At 43.4% G+C, this 19,591-nt stretch overlaps 1 protein-coding gene and 1 long non-coding RNA gene across 11 annotated transcripts in view; both read right to left on the bottom strand.

Moving 5' to 3' along the window:
* Positions 1–10,161, bottom strand: part of LOC118789664 — a 32,655-nt gene extending 22,494 nt beyond the window's left edge. The window contains exon 1 of the long non-coding RNA XR_005005469.1: positions 9,941–10,161. This is a non-coding gene — a long non-coding RNA (uncharacterized LOC118789664). The remainder of the gene's footprint in view (positions 1–9,940) is intronic.
* Positions 10,162–14,917: 4,756 nt separating this feature from the next.
* ldb3a (LIM domain binding 3a) overlaps positions 14,918–19,591 on the bottom strand; it is a 62,395-nt gene continuing 57,721 nt past the window's right edge. For all 10 annotated transcript variants that reach the window (XM_036546225.1, XM_036546224.1, XM_036546223.1 and 7 more), the window contains 6 exons: positions 18,691–18,809; positions 17,843–18,206; positions 17,302–17,482; positions 16,956–17,076; positions 16,272–16,387; positions 14,918–15,774 (listed from right to left, as the gene is read on the bottom strand). In XM_036546225.1, coding sequence (XP_036402118.1) covers positions 15,685–15,774; positions 16,272–16,387; positions 16,956–17,076; positions 17,302–17,482; positions 17,843–18,206; positions 18,691–18,809 — 991 coding nt within the window. In that variant the 3' untranslated portion in view covers positions 14,918–15,684. The remainder of the gene's footprint in view (positions 15,775–16,271; positions 16,388–16,955; positions 17,077–17,301; positions 17,483–17,842; positions 18,207–18,690; positions 18,810–19,591) is intronic.

Here is a 19,591-nt window from a genome sequence, read left to right as displayed (position 1 = left end):
AGAGGGACTATATCTTGGGGGCTGCATGTTACCCAAATGGACTGCCCTGACATCAATAACCATTAAAAGTGTACTTAATTAAGAGTCCCTTAGTCAGTGGCATACTTCAATATCCACAATGAAATATTATGCTTTATTACACTTTAAATTGATCTTACACTAAATATGAATTATACCAACATGTCATATCAGTAAATTTCAAGAAAAATAAAAACCTATGTAAGCGTGTTGGTATGTATATATACACACACATATAGACGTGTGTACACACACAGATGTGCTGGGCTGCCATTGCTTGTGTCATAATGGAAACAAACCCACTGGCCCTTTAAAACCAGCAACCCCCAAAGCCCCCAGCAGTGCCATACCTGCTCCACTATATGAGTCCACAGGGGGACAGAGGGGAGAAAAGAGGACCGGGGGGCACAGACTGACCTGAGCGCAGACTGTGTGAGGAGAGAGAGCACACATCTGCAACATATTACACAGCCAAATGACTTCTACGCAGGGCCTCACCACTACAGGTCCCAGGGGTCTGTGGGCCCACCGAGCCCCCAAGCCAGCGCTGCCCCAGGTGACATGCCACGGTGGGGTCAGGTCCAGCCTGGCCCCCCTACGGTCACCTCTCTCACAATAAGAGAGAGAGAGACAAAGACATACAAAAGAAATTTTCTTTTGAGTCCAAAGGTCTGTAAGGAATAGCTCAATGGTCTTAACAATGAAGGTCTTCTGTAGCAATTTGCTAGGCCTCCACTGTTATTAAGCACTTGAATTTAATTAGTTTTCAAACGCACTGAACCAGGAATCGGCCGAATGTTTGACGTGAGGTAGCCAGATTTCAGAGAGCTGTTGTTTCACGTTTGATATTGATTTTTTGTTTAGATATTGATATTTATTGTTTGATATTGCAAGCCCACACCATATCACTGTATTAAGTGTTCTTAATTTCCTTTCTTTCCTTTTATCAACAGTGCTGGCAGGGAACACCGAGGGAGACATTTCCTATCACAAAACATCAAAAACACTGGTTCATTAGAATGCATGCTCCAGGCATTATCAGTTGGCGATAATTAACTTAACACCAACGTTTGAAGGCAGAGCAACTTGACAGCAGAGAGTAAGGAGGAGAGAAAGAGACCCCATCAATCACCATCAGCTGCCAGACGCCTCCATTGACAAATTATTCCTACAGTATTTCTCCGTTTGCTTTAGCACTTCGGCAAACACCGAGACTGACGAATCCTCTGACCACGTCTGACACCTGCTGACTGACAGGCTGACTAATTGATGGACCCGGAAACAATGTTTACGGCCAGAGATGCACAACATTTTAGTGATCCCTATGCGCTACAATCTCCAGCTATGTCACTGTCCCCCAAAAAAGGCGCAAAGACCTTTGCTGCATGTAGTGGGGGAAAGCTTTGCCAGCCTTTTCGAGAGTCACCCATTTTCGGGGCACAAGTTCTCGCTTAAAGGCTGATGAGGAAAATACTAATGTTTAAAAAAAACACTTCAAAGCAACTGATCTACTTAGTGCTGGCCCCTTAAATCCTTCCAGAGCTTTTGGTTTAACATTAAGCACATCGAGCAGCTAATGCGTGTGAGAAACAGATGATATCGAGACAGTTGGCGGTAGCCGCCCATTACAGTGAGCTGCAGTAACTTCAGCTGAATCAGCTTCGTGGGCAGCCATAAGGCCTCATCTGTCAAACTGTTTCAATTTATGTCAGAGCTAGAATCAAAAATATGCAGATCTTTTGATTTCCTGCTGTGGGTAAGCCTGAGGCATCATTTCTTTAGACCAGTGGGAATCAACCCTTCTCAGGAAGACTGATCAAAATCCAACAGTGTGTCTTGGCTTCCCTGAAAGTACTAACACTCTCCTATGCATTCCACACCAATGGACAAACTATGTAGAGCTTAAAGAATAAAGCAACACTTCATTATAGTTGATGGTGTCTTCCACAGCCCCCTGCTGTTACTTCACCATTTTTCCAGGTCTTCAGGATCTCACCACAGAGTGGGAGGAGTCCATCGGTAGCCTTGGGAACCAACCCAAGTACCCTCCCTAAAAATTGCCCTATGCAATTCTGGGATGTGAACACAATGGGAGGATTGCCCCTACCATAAATGCACTGTTGAGGGAAAAGTTTGGGGTGGGAGACATTGAGAAAAGAGGTTAAAAGGGCTCCACTGCGGTAAAGACAGGAGCCTATGAAAAACAAATTAAATTTAAAAAAACATCCTCTCTTCCCCATCAGGTTTCTCAGGGCCAAAGCAGGGCTGAGCTTAACAAAGCCACTAAACCAAAGCCTACACCTCTCACACAAGGCTCACCAAAAGCACAGAGAGTCCCACGGACGGCGTGCTGAACAGAACAATGCTTCAGTCCCAAGCTGCAGCGTTAAGTGCAATTCCTCACACAGGTCCAACAAAAGGAGGTCCCCACACAGCTGACGAAGGGTACATGGGTGCTTTGCACGCTTCATCTGCCGACCGCAAACACTGCCCTTTTGTTCCAAGTCACACAAGTTTGCACAAAAGACCTCCCCCCGAAAGCACAATGACATGAGTGACAGCTCTGTACGACATGCGAGCACGCTTTCAATCTACGCTTTAGGTCTAATCCCGGAGCCCAATCTAAATAACCCTGCATTATGTTAGCTGAGCGCGTACTTAAAGTGAGGTCAAACTTAAGACTAAAATCAAGCACACTTAAATTGAAGCATTAGCCTATTTGCTTAAAGCATCTGCCGAAATGCTTGATTTTCACCTCAAAGGAGCAGCGTGAATGAACGGTGATGAATCGCATAAATGTAAACAGCTTGCAACTCCGTACGGCCGCGTTTTAATCAGCAACGTTTAGTAAACAGACCCATTCCGGTCAAACGTTATCAGTTTTTCAGAGGCTTTGAACTGCCTTGAATCCCACTCCTTATTGGAAGCACAAGAGAAACACTAAAAAAAAAAAAAAAAAAAAACCTTGCATCTCCCTGGATGTTTTACAGCTGTAAAGGGATCAAAAGTGCAGGAAAACAAACGGGGCCAGCGGCGTGACTTCATACGGGCCTTGTGGCTTTCGTCAGTTCCGATGACACCGCTCGCAGGGGTGACGGGGTGACCCCAACAGAGAGCAACTGCAGCAAATGCGCTCTCTGAAGCCGTGCCTGTGCCGACGTGCCCCCCGGGCCGTAATTACAAAGATTAAGGAAAAAAAAAACCCTATCTGTGAAAAAGCTCCTCGCGCCAGAAGCAGAAACGAACCCTGTAATTCCCTCCATACATCAGATGACACAAGCTCCTCGCTGCGTCGAGCGAACCGCTGCCCACCTCACAAATTTTCTCGGCTGAGGCTGGGAGAAGCTGGGTCTAGAAAAGCTGGTGCTAACTGACGGCCTGACTGGCTCCTGATCCAACAACATTTTACCACTGGAGCTCACAGCCCCTGGAAGGGAGCCTGTTCAGTTTTAGTTTAAAAATTCTTTAGAAAGCAAACTGTAAAAATAGTAAAAATAGAATGTCCTGTCTTAAGTCCTGGCAGCCATTCCGACTTAAAAACACAGAGGCAAAAATACTATGAAAATGGGTTCTGTGACCACTGTAACATGACCAAAAGAGGGCTTTGAGTAATTATCATAGTGTGATAAACGATTACGGCTCAGTGTTGCTTTACGCCTTTAAAGGGGTGGCATTTGCACTTTCAGTGGGTCAGAGTAGGCTAATTAAATATGGCCACACTGCCGGCAATAATTCCCCCCAGTGGATGAAGTCAGATCCATCTATCTGCCTCCTGAGGAGAGGTCCAAGGAAAAGATATCAATGTGACCGAACAGAACTGCATGACCTCATCTTTAATACAATCCAGCGTTCATCTGGCCTTTTACAACACAAGCAAGCTTTTATCTATAAAAACAAATTGAATAAATCACCCATTTGTGTTTGGATCAGCTCAGATTCAAACGAGTGCACTGACATGGACAACAGGCTTCCAGGAGCTTGAATTAAATTCTGCGCGTTTGCAGAAGGTATTGCTTTTGCTGCTGCCATGCATCGGTGTGACACACGACACAAAAACACAAATACATGGTAAACTGTCCTTCAATTACCAATGCCACTTGTCTAATAAAATAATCCACTTACTGCAGACCAAAAACTGTTCATTACTTTGTGACTTAAGGGATTCACTTATAGTGCACATCAGCTCTTTTCTACATGCCTGTAAAAATAGCTCTAAATTTTGTCTTTTCAATCCAGTACATGCAGGCAGCCCATACCGAGCATCACAGCTCTTCTGGAGCCTTCACTGCCACGGCTCACAGGCACTGGACTAACTATCAGATCCACAACACCAGGCCGACATATGGCTTCAGTGTGCAGGCACCGGGTTTCAACAGTAATAGCATCAAGCTCATAAGGGCTATTATCGGGGCTGAATATCGGACTGCGTGTTCCAGGGCTACTTTTGACTCTACAACCAATAAAGCTCAGTGCGCCCTGTCCATCTCTGCTGGGCTGGCAAAAGCAGCATCTCCCTCTATGGCTGTGAAGGCACTATTTAAAATTCATAAGGAGGTAGACGAGTGTCCCCGACCTTTCCGCTTTCTCCATTAAATGATAAAAATCTTGCAGTTCCCATCCCACAATCTCAAGTCTCCCTCTGTCCACATTAACCTGCTCCACCTCTAAATAATTCACTCAGTACCCTCTATATAAAGTAGATCAATGTGCCAAAAGCTTGTGTTTATTGTATTTCATATTTTTAACAAAGACTGCCACCCTTCCAGCACTGGACTTTATAATCCTTGCTAACCAACGTACACCTAGTATCCAGCTGTATGAAGTCAACTTACCGTGCAGCGGTTCTATTTTACAGAGAGGGAGGGAGAGTGAATGAGTGAGAGGGAGAGAGTGCAGGAAGGTGGGGGGGAGCAAGCAATGTACATAAAAGCTAGCTTTGTCAAAGCCTCATTGTAATATGGAGGTGCACTCTCACTCAATCAGGTCTCCCCAGACAGACTTCTCAGAGCAAGTCTCTGTATACATCCAGTGGTGACAGGTTAAATTTATACACGTTTGCAGTGCTCCCCCCCCCCCCCCAACCCCAGAGGGGCTTGTGTATGAGGTGGATGTATGGCGGGCGCTGTGATTGCATGTTCCCAGGCTCCGCCACGCTGTCTCCAGGCTGGGGCTGCAGAGTAGACAGAGGAGTCCAGGACCTGAAACCTGATCCATGCGCCTCTTCTCCTCCACCCCCCAACCTCCCCCCACCTACTCCACCCCCCTCCTCCTTCCTCCCCCAGCACCACCTCGCCAGAGAGTCTTCCAAGGCAATTCAATCCCTCTCCCGAAGACTGAAACTGAAACGTTTTCAGAGTCTCGGGCAGGCTGCAGCAGACAGAGGGGGGAAGAGCGCACTTTTCTTTTAAAAATACACGGAGACGGGAAAAGTATACGGCCCAAATTACAGCTCTTTTCTGGAGGGAGAAAATGATATTTCTCCCTCTTCTCTGCAACAAAACCTTTCTCCCGCTCGCCTTTGTGCTACCTTGCTGCAATTTAGAGAGCAATTCCTTGTGCGTTGGGTCTGTCGGCTGCTCCGACAGATCATTAAAGCTTTAATTTGCTGCAGTTAGGCAACAGAGCAGTCTGACGGGCCTTCAAAGTGAGATCAGAGGAAGTCCACCACGTAGATCAGGCCTTTTATACCTTGTGGACGCCTACAGTAATTGTCCAAAAACAAATAAGAAGAAAAGTGTCTGTGAGACCATGGGCACGCATGTTGCGTCTGCAAGCCTTTCTTTTGCGAAAGCGGTTCACGTGGTCTCAGTTCCAATATTTTCTTTCCTTCTCTTTGCAACAAAAGCCATGGAAGCTACAGCAGCTCTGCTTGGAGGATGTACATAACATACAGAGGAGCAATACACTGTCTTATTTCAGGCAAATAATGCTACTGAGTTTGTAAGCAATTATAATGTATCCAACTAAATTTTAGCATTAGCTCCAGATTAGCATGTGATAGGCTGCTGTAGGGGAAACTAAAAACGGGTGCTCAGTTCCACACTGCACCCTTCACTTCTAACTCTAATAATACAGAATACAGAGTCTGCAAAGTCCACAGGCTTAAGGTTAAGCTTTTCAACCTCTGCTGACTCACTTTCTGTCTTTTATGATGCATTTGGCCAAATGTGAAATGTGCAGTCCTACAAAAGTTCTAAATGAGGGTTGTATCGCTTTATTAATTTTTAAATTTAGTTTTACTGAGCTTGAATGGTTGTTTAACTGTACACTACAAGGGAGGATCACAAAACAGTACACCGTTTCTGCTTTAAACCTGGAAATCTACTTGCACGTTCTTTTTTTTTTTAGTATTTAGACACTGCCCCCGCCAATATACAGTGACAATTCACGCGCTTGACAATACTCCTACTTAGCATAACAAAAATAGCCAGTAACGGGAGATCTTAAGTAATGTGTTTGTTCTCAGGAGTCTCCCGGCTACAAATGAGTTTTTGTTTGAAAGAAAGCCACACTTGTCCTGTCTGATGGGAGCTGCACGGAGGGCATGCACAATGCAGAATCTCAGCTAATTACTGCAGAATCGATTCACAGCCACAATGCTGTGAAATGTCAGGCCTACTTATGTTAGAGACCGAAAAGGGTGAAGAATTTAGAGCTCTAGCACCTCGGGCGTAAAATGTGCGCCTCTGTTTAGATGACAAAGTTTCACCGTCACTCTCAGTAGGGGAAAAATTTAGCGCGTTGCCTCCAAATCCCTTGACGTGCCCGGAATGCACTCATCGTACAACAAACTATTCTTATGCACACTATTTTTGGACAAGGAAAAAAAGTAAATAAACTATGCACATTTGGCTATTTGTGTTCCCAAAAAGAAGTATTGCAAAAAAGAAAAGCCAATTTGAAGGTCATGAGATGAACTGTGGCAGCAAGAAGGGTTTTTTTATTCTTCCAAGAAAGCAGAGGAGCAGTATCATAGCAACAGCGAAAAAAAGCAAAGATCTGCTGATATAACCCTAAACCTCTTCCCCTTTTAATGGAATATTTATCTTTCCTTAGCCTTAATAGCCTTTGGGTCTATCTTTACCGAAGGCTGACGTCTGATTGCAGCATCGTCGGACTGTATCAGGGCTGAATTATGCACCATTTACCTACTATCCAACCTCCCTTTCCTTCACCTTAAAGTGGAAATTTATGCTCAACCTCAATTACACTTTCTTGTACTGCAGGCAATAATGCACCTCCAGGCCATTCATCACACCTTCTCGAGAGCAAGGGGTGGCCCGTATACCAATCATTGGGACAAACTACCAAAATAATCAGATGCACAAGCTACTAATTGAAACACTGGGGTAGAGGGGTCGTCCGCCTTGGGCTCAGTTAAGAGAGAGGGCCTAGTCAGACTATAATAAGCCATTATGGGCTTATTTTCATTGGAATACCTGAAGCAGGCCTCACCCTGGCCTTTTCCACTCTGTTGCTCTCCCACTCCAGCTCCCAGATATTCAACTGTGTTATTTTTGTAACAGAGAGCCCCGAGTAAGCCATGGAATGTGCAGCTGTCTGGCATATGTTTAATGTTAGCCTTTATATTTCACTTCGGTTTTTTTTAATCTACTTTTCATCCCTGCCCTAGCCTTCTGCAGGCTTCTCAGCCCAGACAGCTTCACATTCAGTATTTCCATCTGGCGTTTGACCTCCTTCGATTCCAGCCGCCTTTCACTTCAACGCGGCCTTTAGCTGGAAGGGGATGGGGACGGAGAGGTGGGAAGGGGTGTAAAAGCAGCCCCCACCCCCAATTCCAAATTAAATCCAGCTTTCTACTCGGAGGGGAAACAGCACCGCCAAAAACACCAGTTGTGATCGAACAGAGACATAGTTTTACCTTCGCCCGAAAAAAAAAAGATTCTTAAAGATAACTGCAACACTGTACTAACGATTGGGGCAAACATCTGTCCCAAATGAAACGTGAGTGTCTCACGGAAACATGCGTGAGTCTTTCTCAGTTCCTGTTATACAAATGGAAAGTTTATTTAAAAATACGAGTCACGTTGTTTTACGGATAGCGAGTTTCTCTTAAGAGGCAACACTACCAAGGCAAAACTAAACAGAGAAATAACGAAAATGGAGTTAGTGGCGTATGACGATCTGCAGTCATACGCCACTAACTCCCTCGTGTTGACACCTTTCTGATATAAGCATAAGTACAACGCGGGGGAATTACAGAAATGCTAAAGGTGTTGATGGTGCTGAAATTAGCTTTCTGACAACATTCTACGTGTAACAGACTGTATTGACCCCCGACGTTATATAAATGCAAGCAATCTGACATCCGCAGACAGGACGTGTTAGTAAATAACTAGGGTTTAAAAAATCTGCGAGGTAAAAGTTGTGCGTTTAATCACTGAATTTTTGTCACCTTTAATTTTTAACATTTGATTTACACATAATGACATGTTGAGGAGAAAATGATACCGACAAAAATAATAATAATAATAATTGTCCGAATATCAGTCACTATTCTAATACAGAGATATTGTGATAATGACACTGTAAGGGTTGTTAACCCGACAAATAAATGAATACGACTACGTTGTACACTGTCATGTGAACGTGCACAATTCTTGAATTTATAAAGTGACATTGCAGCAAAACATATATTTTAAAAGGCCATAAAATATCTGACTTAACAGTGCATCTCAGTACGCTTTCAGCAACTCGAATGCAATATATACAGGCATTCCTTCAGTACTCATTGACAGCAAAAAAAGTTTTCAAATCTTACAAACTGCACTTTAACACAGAAAAAATGTCCGTGTCTCGTTTCCCTTAACCTTACTAGCCTCACGTTTGAAGACCTGGTACTTAAACTGAGCCGTAACGTTTCTTCAAGATATCCCAATATCTGCTGTGACAGTATAGACCACCTAACTTACACTATTTACAGCAAACTATTTTGCCAGCTAACTATCTTCAAAGGAAAGCATTTCCACCATCTTCTAACAGGCAACGCTCTTTTCACCCCTTTGCTCGATGTGGGCCACGGGCCCTCGACGACTGTTGAGTAGCAACACATCAAACCACCATGGATCTAATGCGATCTAATCTAAACCTTTGGTATTTGTCAGTAACCTGACAGTACACCAGTTGCGTTTAACTAATACCTCCAGTGCACGTGTACCTTACAATAAAATATTAATAAAACGCCACGAATGCCACTCGCTTAACTACATTCTCCGGCTAAAAGAATCAAAGACAGCCTTCTCACCATCAGGCTAGCCAGAATAGCCCCCAACAGATCATGTGTTGTCAATTGTCACTGCAGACAACTGAATGTTTGATTTAACATATCTACAAAGGGAAAAGGCTATAAACTCCCGTTGCTACCAACACAATAGAAATATTCGACTACATTAAAAGCAGTGGCGAAAGCTGGTGTAGTAACCCTGTATGTCGCTAACTTTATGATAGTATGACCTACAGAAGTGTTATGAGCTAACGTTAGCTAGACAGCTAGCAACGTAGCTATTTATACCATCAAACAATTTCATCTCATTTTCTGTCTTTCAAACATTCACCTAAAAGTAATATGTGTATATACAAAACATATATGAACATTTGCATTCATTTTATGTTGATAATTCTTAAATCCGAACGAATTCTGTAGTTCCAACAAAGTTAGCTAACTAGCTAGCAAGACTACACACTGTGATCACTAAGCTATCCCATTAAGCAAGACAATAAAACAGAAGTGCAATATAGAAGCAGTGCAATTTCCGTTCTATATAAATTGGCTTCTAAAGTCGCGTCCGTGAACACCTAGGTAGCTGCTACAAAAAATCTCAAACGCGACAACAACAAACTTTTTTTTTCTTCCACAGCCGGAAAGAAAATCCACACGTAGAGATCCGGATTCCACACTCACCTATAGCGCAGCAGTGTCAATTCAAAGAATCCTTTCCGTGCGGATTAAATAAGCTTTTTGGAGATATTAGTCTTCGTGGAGCCGCATCAACAACGGTATTAAGTTTCCCGGATTCTGTTTTCTCGCTAAACGCTTGCGATTCCGTCCCCGTATCCCTGTCCTTTCTCCGTGTCTCTCTCTAGCCTGAGTCTGCCAGTCTTTCGCAGGGGAAACATTCCAGCCCTGCGCGAAACGAGATCATTCCTGACCAAGCCCTCCAATCACTGCAGTCTGGGCGCTCCAGGCATTACCCAGGAGAGCAGAGAGCGAGAGGGGGGTGGGGATCTGCCACAACACCCACGAGACGCCACCTGGTGTGAGTACAGAGACACGACTCCCAGGATGGGATAACAGCTCTATGATAAATTTAAATAGCCCCCCACCCTCCCCCCCAGCTTTATCTCTCCGGTTTTGCCATGTGGATTTTCTCTGGAATGCTCGCATGGACATAAATGTGAGCGATGGAGTAATTCCCCACCTCACCCCTCAACGTGGGTACTAAAGGAATGGGAAATGTAGCCAATCAAGTAAATTCTGCCACTTTAACACACTCACTGTTGCTCAAGCCTTAATCTGTTCTACTGCTTAAATATGTGTGTACTTTTGTTGTTTTAATTTAGTTTCACTCTTTATCTGTATTCCTCGCTTATTTTTAAGAAGCATCACGCAGATGATTGAGGGCATGCAGCCATTAATCCAGCCTTTGTTTAATAAGGACATACACTTTTTTGTTGCCAAAATGGTACCTTTTTACTTAAGTCAAAACACTTGTATACATGCACTCTTGAGTTACATGCACAGGTGAAGAACACGAGATTCCAAAGCACTGGTGAGGGATTACAATCATTGACAGAACATAAGAATTACAAATTGCAGTGTAACGACAAGATTGATGACATCTGTGTAACATTCTCAAAAGAAGTGTTACCGTCAGCTTTGTGATACTGAAACACGCATTTTCATGTAGGCATTGGTAGCAATGTAAAAAAAAGGGTCCTGAATCTCCTTTTCCAACATTGGTGATCTACATACATTAAGGTCACGGTATTGAACAGAACATGCATAAAACCATTAAGGCCTTCATTAGACCACACATCCTTTGAACTGAATCTTCAGTCAAAACAGAAGAGATCATACTCTTGTTCTTCGCCCAAATAAAGATATACCATGACTTATCCCCACAGTTCATACACACGGTCACAGTAACAAAATGCCTAGAGCCTTGATTTTTTTTTGTGTGCACTGTGCATATTTCACTGTTCCTTTCAGCTGTTCCATCACAAGCTTCACTAACAGAAATCCACAGAAGGCGGCCTCATGCAGGGATGGCCGAGCACTCAAGCTGCTGTGCTTAGCTGGACACTTGGAGAGCTATAAATTGACCAACCGCACCCTGTAGCCAGAATTGACAGAGTTCTGATGGTCTCCACCCCCAATGGCCACATGCATTTACAATAGTGTTTCGATGTTCACACTTACCATCAGAGTAAAGCTTTCCTGTCTAAATGTATATTAAAGCAATTCTTTATGAGATCCCAGTCTAATCAAAGAATAATTAAAAAAAAAAGAATACAAGAAAAGCACTTTTTAAATATTTTGGTGATTTATGAAACACACAGCTAAACTACAACTTAAGCCCCCGCCTAGGGTCTTTTACCGGTTTCAGTGGCTGAAAAGAGTACAGAAGCAGAAAAAGACTGTGCTTTCAAAACACTGAAGAGCTCTGCTTGGCTATACAGTGTCAGAGCTAACGTTAGCGAATGTTGACTAGACACAATAACAGCAAAATCATCAATAATAGTGACATACAAAATTATAACAATTCTAATCCTCCAACACAGTTCATGCCAAAAAAAAAAATTTGGACAGATATTAAAAACAAACAGCTACTCATAAAATCAAGGCCATATTTTTGTTCAAAAAGTGTTTTTAAAAAACAAACAAAAATAATAAATATGCTAACAAATGAACAAACTTAAGAGAGTTGTCGTCACTGCATGCCACAAGAATTAGCCACTACTATTGTTCAACTTTTTTTTCTAGACATTATGCAAGATAAATAACTTTTCATCCCATTCTGAAGAATTCAAAGCAGAACCAGTACACAATACACATTTAAATAAATCTTGCCAATAGACTGTTGTGTAATATACAGCAGTGCAAACAATATGTTTGTGTAAAAAGACACCTAAAGGACCATACGGAAACCTGGAGCTCACTGTTAAAATTCACTTACTGAAAGGACTATTCTAGAAAGTATCTAGAAAGGACTAAGATAGAAAATATCCACAGCATAGCACTGGACTGTATGTCAGGGCAGGTTATAGGATGGCAGGTCTGTAGGCCCAAAGACCACAGAATGTGGTCGGAAATACCTCTTTAACTGACACTGTGGCCAAACTACCAGGGTGCTACACTGCTGCATCAGTTTTATCAGAACATTATACCTTAAATGATGGGTCATAGAAGGAAATAAGGGAAGATCTGAGACCAAAAACAGAGAAGCATGAGGGAAGAAATAAAGAGAGAAGATGTTAGGAGTGGATATGGAAGGGAACGAGAAGAAGGAGAAGTGTGGACAGTGCACCCCAGCAGCAGAGACTGATAACCAAAATGGAATGAATGAATGACGAAGGACATGGTCAGCTGGGAATGGACAGTGAAGTAATAGAAGCGGGAGACTGAGAGAGAGATAGGGAGAGACAGAAAGAGAGAGATAGAGAGAAAGAGAGAGAGAATAACCCATGGATTTGTATAGTAATGTGAGCTGATATTCCACCGCCGGGATGTTCTTAGCCTATAAATCATTTACATGCCATCTTTATAACTCTTTCCTCAGCTACAGTTCAGTGAAACAGTCTACTGTGAGAGTTTTTGCCTAAATGAACACACAGTAGGTTTTCACAGTACAGGTTAAACATGGTCCTTCAGGTGTCACAAAATGCACAGTAGACACTTTTTCACCTAGCTACTTACTTAACAGGGTGCATAGTATCTGTCAATCTACACGCTGTCTATATCAACACTGTTCTGTTCTATATCATCTAGCTGACTCTAATATGCCTTTAATAACAATGGAATATCCCTTATGAAAACACTACCTGATACATATTCAATAACCTTCTTTGCAAACGACACTGTTCATTCCACAACCCCCCCCCCCCCCCCCCCAGGAGTTTAATTTCTGTTTTGATAAATACAATATGAAAAGACTATGTGAAGACTATGTGAATTCCTGTTCTGAATATATACTGTGGAAATATAATTACAGGGTCAGCGCATGAGAACGTTTTTTCCATCAAACATTTTAACACTGTGCTGCCTGACACGCTTTAGCGGTCTGCGAAAGAGCAAATGGGATATGACTAATAAGTCCAAGGGGGTTTTCTTCAAGAAATGTGCACTTTAATAGTTCTTTTGTGTAGTGAAAAAACGGGAACGTGCAGCAATGCAAGCTGTGGTCTGAAATGCCCCCACAGATCCAGAACTCTGGTGCTCTATCGCACCCTAGTGGTGGGAAACTATACAACTAGTTTCAAGTATGCCTGCGGTGGAGCTGTCGAAGAAAAATGCAAGTATAGCCTGCCTGTTCTCAAAATTTTCAAATTTTTATTCTGTACTTCCCTTCTTCAAAACCTGACATGCAGCACATTCTCAGTTGTGACTTGATTTTATACTATTTTATACTACTCAATTAACATTACATAGATTATGTGCAATGTGCTTCTTTCTATTTGTCATCTGTACCCCCACACTTGCGCATATTTGCCCAAAACTAACTCCCCATTTAACATCATGCAGACAGATTGTGTAAACACGCACACACTCACACATACACCCACACACAGAGAGAAGAGAGCAAAATGTAGAAAATAAATTCTTAAATGAAAACGACTATACCAGCATGAGACTGAAGCAGACCTCAGTCCACATGCTGGCAAAGCACCAAGGGAGCAGGAGAGCACTGCTTATCTGGAGTTTTACTGGGAATATTTTAGCCTGTAGGGGTGAAGAAACAAAGATATTTAGGATGATTTAATACAAAGATCTATTCCACAAGGTCTTAAGGCACACCTTTATGTACTGCAACCCTATGTTTTGCAAAAATGTTCCCATAATTCCACAGGTTGCTTGGTTGCCTGTGACAGGCAAGCTGTTACTCTGTGTTGAAATACATACACCAGAAAACCAACTGACTGAGGTTCTCCTCCAACCAATAAGAGCAAGAAAGAATATGAGTTAAAATGCCTGTAAGTCTTTTCAGGGTCACAGATATCAGTGCAGTGATCCACCTTAAGCAGTGCCCTTCTATGGAATCTACCCAACAACACAGTGTCCCTCTCTTGCACCCATCCCTCTGATTCTTCACTCAGGTACCTCCACATTGCCATAACAGTCAAACACCCACCCCCCTTTTCACCCCCATTAAGTCAGATTTAAAGAGCTTGACAAGGATTCACAACACAGTGTCTTATTTCCATAGGAGTTTTTGCAAAAAAAAAAAAAACAAGAAACAAAAAACAAAAGAACACAAAAAAGTAAACTAAATAAAAATATAATAAACAATAAATAAACTCTCATAGTGTTTATCATTATGAATTCTTCAGAAATTAAGATTCTGAAAGTCAGGTTTAGTTTTCACACATGTAAATACTGAACATAGAGCTCTTAAAAAGTAAAGCCCCCATCTTTATAATTTTGTAGCATGGAAGTCAATATATTATTATATTTCTTTAAATATATATATATATATATATTTATCATTGTTTTCTACAGCCCTTAAGTCTGCTTAAATTATGTGGTAACAGCATGAAAGAACAGCAAACTATATAGATAGTATTATAAAACAGTCTTCTCTTTTTAAAATATAATGATTGATTTACGGTATAATCTACCTTTGTAAACTGTTAATGTATTTATGTTTTTTATGTATGGAAGAAAGATAATATTTGCTAAAAAAAGTTGATGAATTTCTAGATACGTAGCATCCCAGATATCATTCAAGAATTTGTCCAATTTTTTTGTAAATGTCTCATTCAGCTTTGGACCAAGATATTTTGCCCTTCAATTTACTAACTTTTGCTCATTCAACAAGCCTTTGATTACCATATGATGTGTACAAGCTGACATTTCCTTGTTTAAACTTACAGCCTCATCTAGATAGCTACTAAGAAATGGCAGCTATGACATCAACAAAATGTACAAAACAAGTTTGTTTTCAATGAACCAATCTGGAACTGTTTATGAGAAATTCCAGAGAACATGTGTCAATGTGTAATTAATATTCCAAAGAAGAGATTCCAAAATATTTTGGTTGTTGCTGAACTGAGTTTTCACATTTAATTAGCATTTAATTAAACCACATTTCTCTGGTGACCACGGTTCCCCAAAATTTATGTGCACAAATACTAGTGCAGCTGATACTTTTATTATTACGTTTATTATTATCCAGTATCAATAAATAAAACTAGTCCCTTATGATGTTATACTTGAGAGTAATTCATCAGGCCTTTTCTCGTTCGTCTCTTCTCTGTCGTCTCCGTCGGTGTTGTCGTTGTCATCGCTGTGGTCATCGCCGTTGTCCATTGCATTGTGGGTGGTGGGGCCCTGCCTGACACTGAGGTCTTCCCCCCTCTGTGACACTCATTCTTTGTCAGGAAGTTCTGCCGGTGCCCACCACCCTTTCCTGCGCCCACTCGCAGTGTCTATACATTGATGGCGTGGGCGTGCTTCTTGCACAGGGGCTTGTCCTTCTTGGAGTAGAATGGCTGACCCTCCAGGTTGATGTGGCACACCTGCATCAGACAGATCACCCATTGAGAGAGTGCCCCTGTCTCACTTATTCAGAGGGAGCCCTTGTCTCCTGTTCAGAGAATGCCTCTGTCTTAGCTGTTCAGATTGGCTCTGTTTCACCAGTTCAGAAAATGCCTCTGTGTCACCTCCCACCCATTAAAGCTGTGCCTCTTTTTTGATCTGACCAGTACACTCATATCATTTGAATGTGCCAGAGTTTTTCCCTGTCTGGTTTGTACTGGCTCTTAGTGTGAAGGAGAGCCATCACCTGTCCCCTAGAAAGTGAATGCTTGTTAATTGTCAATTTGTGTTAATAAAACTGTTAGTGTTCAGTAAGTATTTAGTAAGTTTGTTCCTTCTGTTCTTTTTTGTGAGAAGCATTAGCCATCTTCCTCAGACTTAGCCTTTACACATAGGGAATTCCTTATTAAGCTTCCAGCAGGCTGTGACTCAATGGTGACGTTGCACCCTAGTGTAGAGGAGGAGGCACTGCACTTACCGCACAGACAAAGCAGGTATCATGCCAGGTGTGACCAAGTGCTTCAATAAACTTGTCTCCAGCCTCCACTGGGAAGTCACAGCCATGGCACTTAGTACTGAAGAGGGCAATGTAGTCTGGGAAGACACACAAGGACAATCAAAAATCAAACACTCACAACTTTGCTGTTAACACCCCTGTAGGGAAACATGGGATTAGGAAAAAATACACCCAATTACAATGGCTATGAAACACGTACAGGTGTAAACAAATAAACAGAATTATTGGTCCCATTATTTCCAGCATTAGCATATGTTTTCCTGAAATATGGATATGGGTTCCTCCTGTTTTGGTACTTCCTGTGCTCTGGTGATGTCATCCAATAAACTCAGACAACTGAGTCAGTGTAACCTGAGCCTATTTTACATGGCAGACTCAGTACTCTGCCTTTCTTCCCAATCCAACCAAAGAGTTCATCCAACCTTTTGTAATAATTTTAAGTAATGAAACTTTGATGTCTGTAATGAAGGGACAACAGGTTCCATGCAAAATGCAGAGAGTTCACTGTCTTGGACTAAGTTTGGTGCAGCAGAGGGATGGGAAGGAAGTAACAAGGTTGAGGATTGTGTTGGGAATCAGTGGCCTGGGCCATGCTGTAGAGGACAGGGGCGGGTCAGGATGTGGAGCAGCACAGTGGAACGGTACCTTTCTCGCAATAAGGCTCTCCGTCCTCCATGTGGAAGAGGCTGTTCCCAAAAGGCTTCCCGCAGGCGGCGCACACGAAGCAGGTGGTGTGCCACGTCTGCCTCAGGGCGTGCATCACTTCCTGCGGAGGTCAGAGGGAACACTGTGTTACAAATATCATTTTTCCCAGCATGCACTCTGATTCAGAGCAGCTCAACAGCTGCTGTTTTAACATGTTGACCACAGCCCTTTCAACCTTAGAACCAAATAAGGTAATCATTTTCTCGGCTGGTACGATTTGAACCGTGACCATGCCCAGCAAGGTGTTGCCAGCGTTGGGGGGGGTGGCTGCGGGTGCTAGACTCACCCCCATGATCTTGGTGTTGCAGCGGGCGCAGGTGGGGGCGAAGAACTCCCCGTAGCAAGCCTCGCAGTACACGGCGCTTTGCTCCTCCACGAAGCTGACATCCGCCAGCGAGGTGTGGCAGTAGTGGCAATTGAACTCCTCCGGGTGCCAGGACCGCCCCAGCGCCACCAGGAAGGGCCCCCTGAGAGCCACGGAAACCATAGTGATGTTCACAACCCTTCCCTCCCTCACACACCATCTGACAAGATAAACTGCTGCAATGACTCCAAGGACGGTCTCCCTAAAATTAATCAATTTCAAGGCATAACTCAACCTATTACCAAATGAGGGAAAGTAAAACTATAGTACTATATACTTGGGACTTTGCGTTTATCTCAGGTGATTAATTAGGTGTATTCTTTGGCCTCTTCCTTCAAAACTGCATCTGTTCAATATAATCACTGCGTAACAGTTTACAAAGGAGATAGGGTCAATGGTGGATTCCAATATGAGCCTGCTTTCTTTTGCAATTCTGACCACCCATCACAGGAGGAGCTGTTACCTGATGACATTGTTGCATGCCGCGCACAGTGGTGTCCGGCTGCTAGCAGCGAAACGCTCCGCCCTCTGTGCCACCCCACGGGCTACTGGCGGGAAGGCGAGTGGGGCGGGGTTGAAGGGCGGGGCAGGGTTGTAAGCAGGGGCTGGAGCAGGAGGTGCCTGCAAAGGGTTGGGTATGTAGGCCGGGGGAGGGGGAGCAGCCTGGGGGAGGGGCTGCATTTTGATGGTGGTGGTGGTGGTGGTCTTGCCAGGGTCGAATTTTTGGGCAAAAGTGTCATCAGTGACCCAGGGTGGCCTGCTGGATGCTGCCGGGGCAGCAGGGAGAGGAGCCGGAGCAGGAATATGGACAGGTGCTGGGGCCGGAGCTACAACACAGAGAAGAGCACTTCCTGGGAGCTGTACCTTTAAGGGCACCACTGTACTTTCAGTGTCAATAGTTTCAATCACCAACAGGTTACTATTTTTATTATTAGACTACTCTAAAACATTAACTTGAAATAAATGTTTCCAAAGTAAGTTCAAGAAGTTCTTAAACATTGCGCATTGAATACCGAGGAAAGTGTTGAGTTATCTGCACCAAACAGGCTAAGTTAATGGCCCCTATGAGACAGCTTTATAAATGGCTTGGGTTTTATTCCCTCAAATCACACACACACATACACACACACACGCACACGCGCGCACACACACACGCACACACACACACACACACACACACACACACACACACACACACACGCGCGCGCGCACACACATACACACACACACACACACACACACACACCACTCAAGTAGCTGGCTGCTGGAACACCCATTACTGCTCTCTACAGCACCAACTAGTGTAGCTACCTGGAGCTGCAGGGTAGTGTGTAGGCATGATGGTGGCAGTGCTGACCACTTTGGGAGGGGGAGCCCCCACGGGAATCTGGATGGAGCTGTGCTGCACGGGCGGGGCCTGAGGGTAACCTCTGTGGGAGATGGACAGGGAGCTGAGTGACATCACAGAGAACAGAGTGCGTTCTCAGCTCCTGTCTTATCCGTTCCACTTCCATTAATCTCTACACTTCCTCTCAGCCATAAGCTGAGACATTGCCTTACAGTTTCATTCAGTTAAAATTAACACTGAAATTATTTTTACAAATCATTTTTTTTATCAATGGAAATTAAACAGGCAATCTCTCACAATCAAGATTAGGGAGACACAGAGGGACAGAAGTCCATGGGAACTGAATCCACAGATCGACAGCAGACAACATACAGCTCAAACCTGGGGCCGATAGGAAAACCTTCCGCCGCCTCCTCCCTGGTTAGAAATCCAGGTGCAGCGCTTTACCTGGACTCCTCCCTTTCCCAGACACTTTTTGCGCAAACGTTAGTGAGGGGGGGAGGGGTTTAATATAGCGGAAAACCCACAGAGAGTAACAGCCTGGTATCGAAACACAGTGTTAGAACAGAGAGCCTCAGACGTGGCAGAGTAACTCACACTCAGTCTACTTGAAACAAGGGATTTTGTAAAGAGACAGGATTTAAAAGAAAAAAATATATATATAATTACATACATATAGGAGAAGGGGGTTAAAATGCTGTATGTTAGACAAATATAGTGAAAGCATGAGCACGGTCCTTAGATCACACACTGAGCTAGAACAGAGAAGAAAAACAGATGGGTTATTCCAGGTGTGAAAGGGTTACGCTATGCTACGTGGCTACCCAGACGCTAATAGGAGTGTAATCCGGAAGAACCGGCCCA

This window comes from Megalops cyprinoides, chromosome 15 (genome assembly GCF_013368585.1).
Source record: "Megalops cyprinoides isolate fMegCyp1 chromosome 15, fMegCyp1.pri, whole genome shotgun sequence".
Taxonomy (NCBI): domain Eukaryota; kingdom Metazoa; phylum Chordata; class Actinopteri; order Elopiformes; family Megalopidae; genus Megalops; species Megalops cyprinoides.
This window is presented reverse-complemented; position numbering and strand designations above follow the sequence as displayed.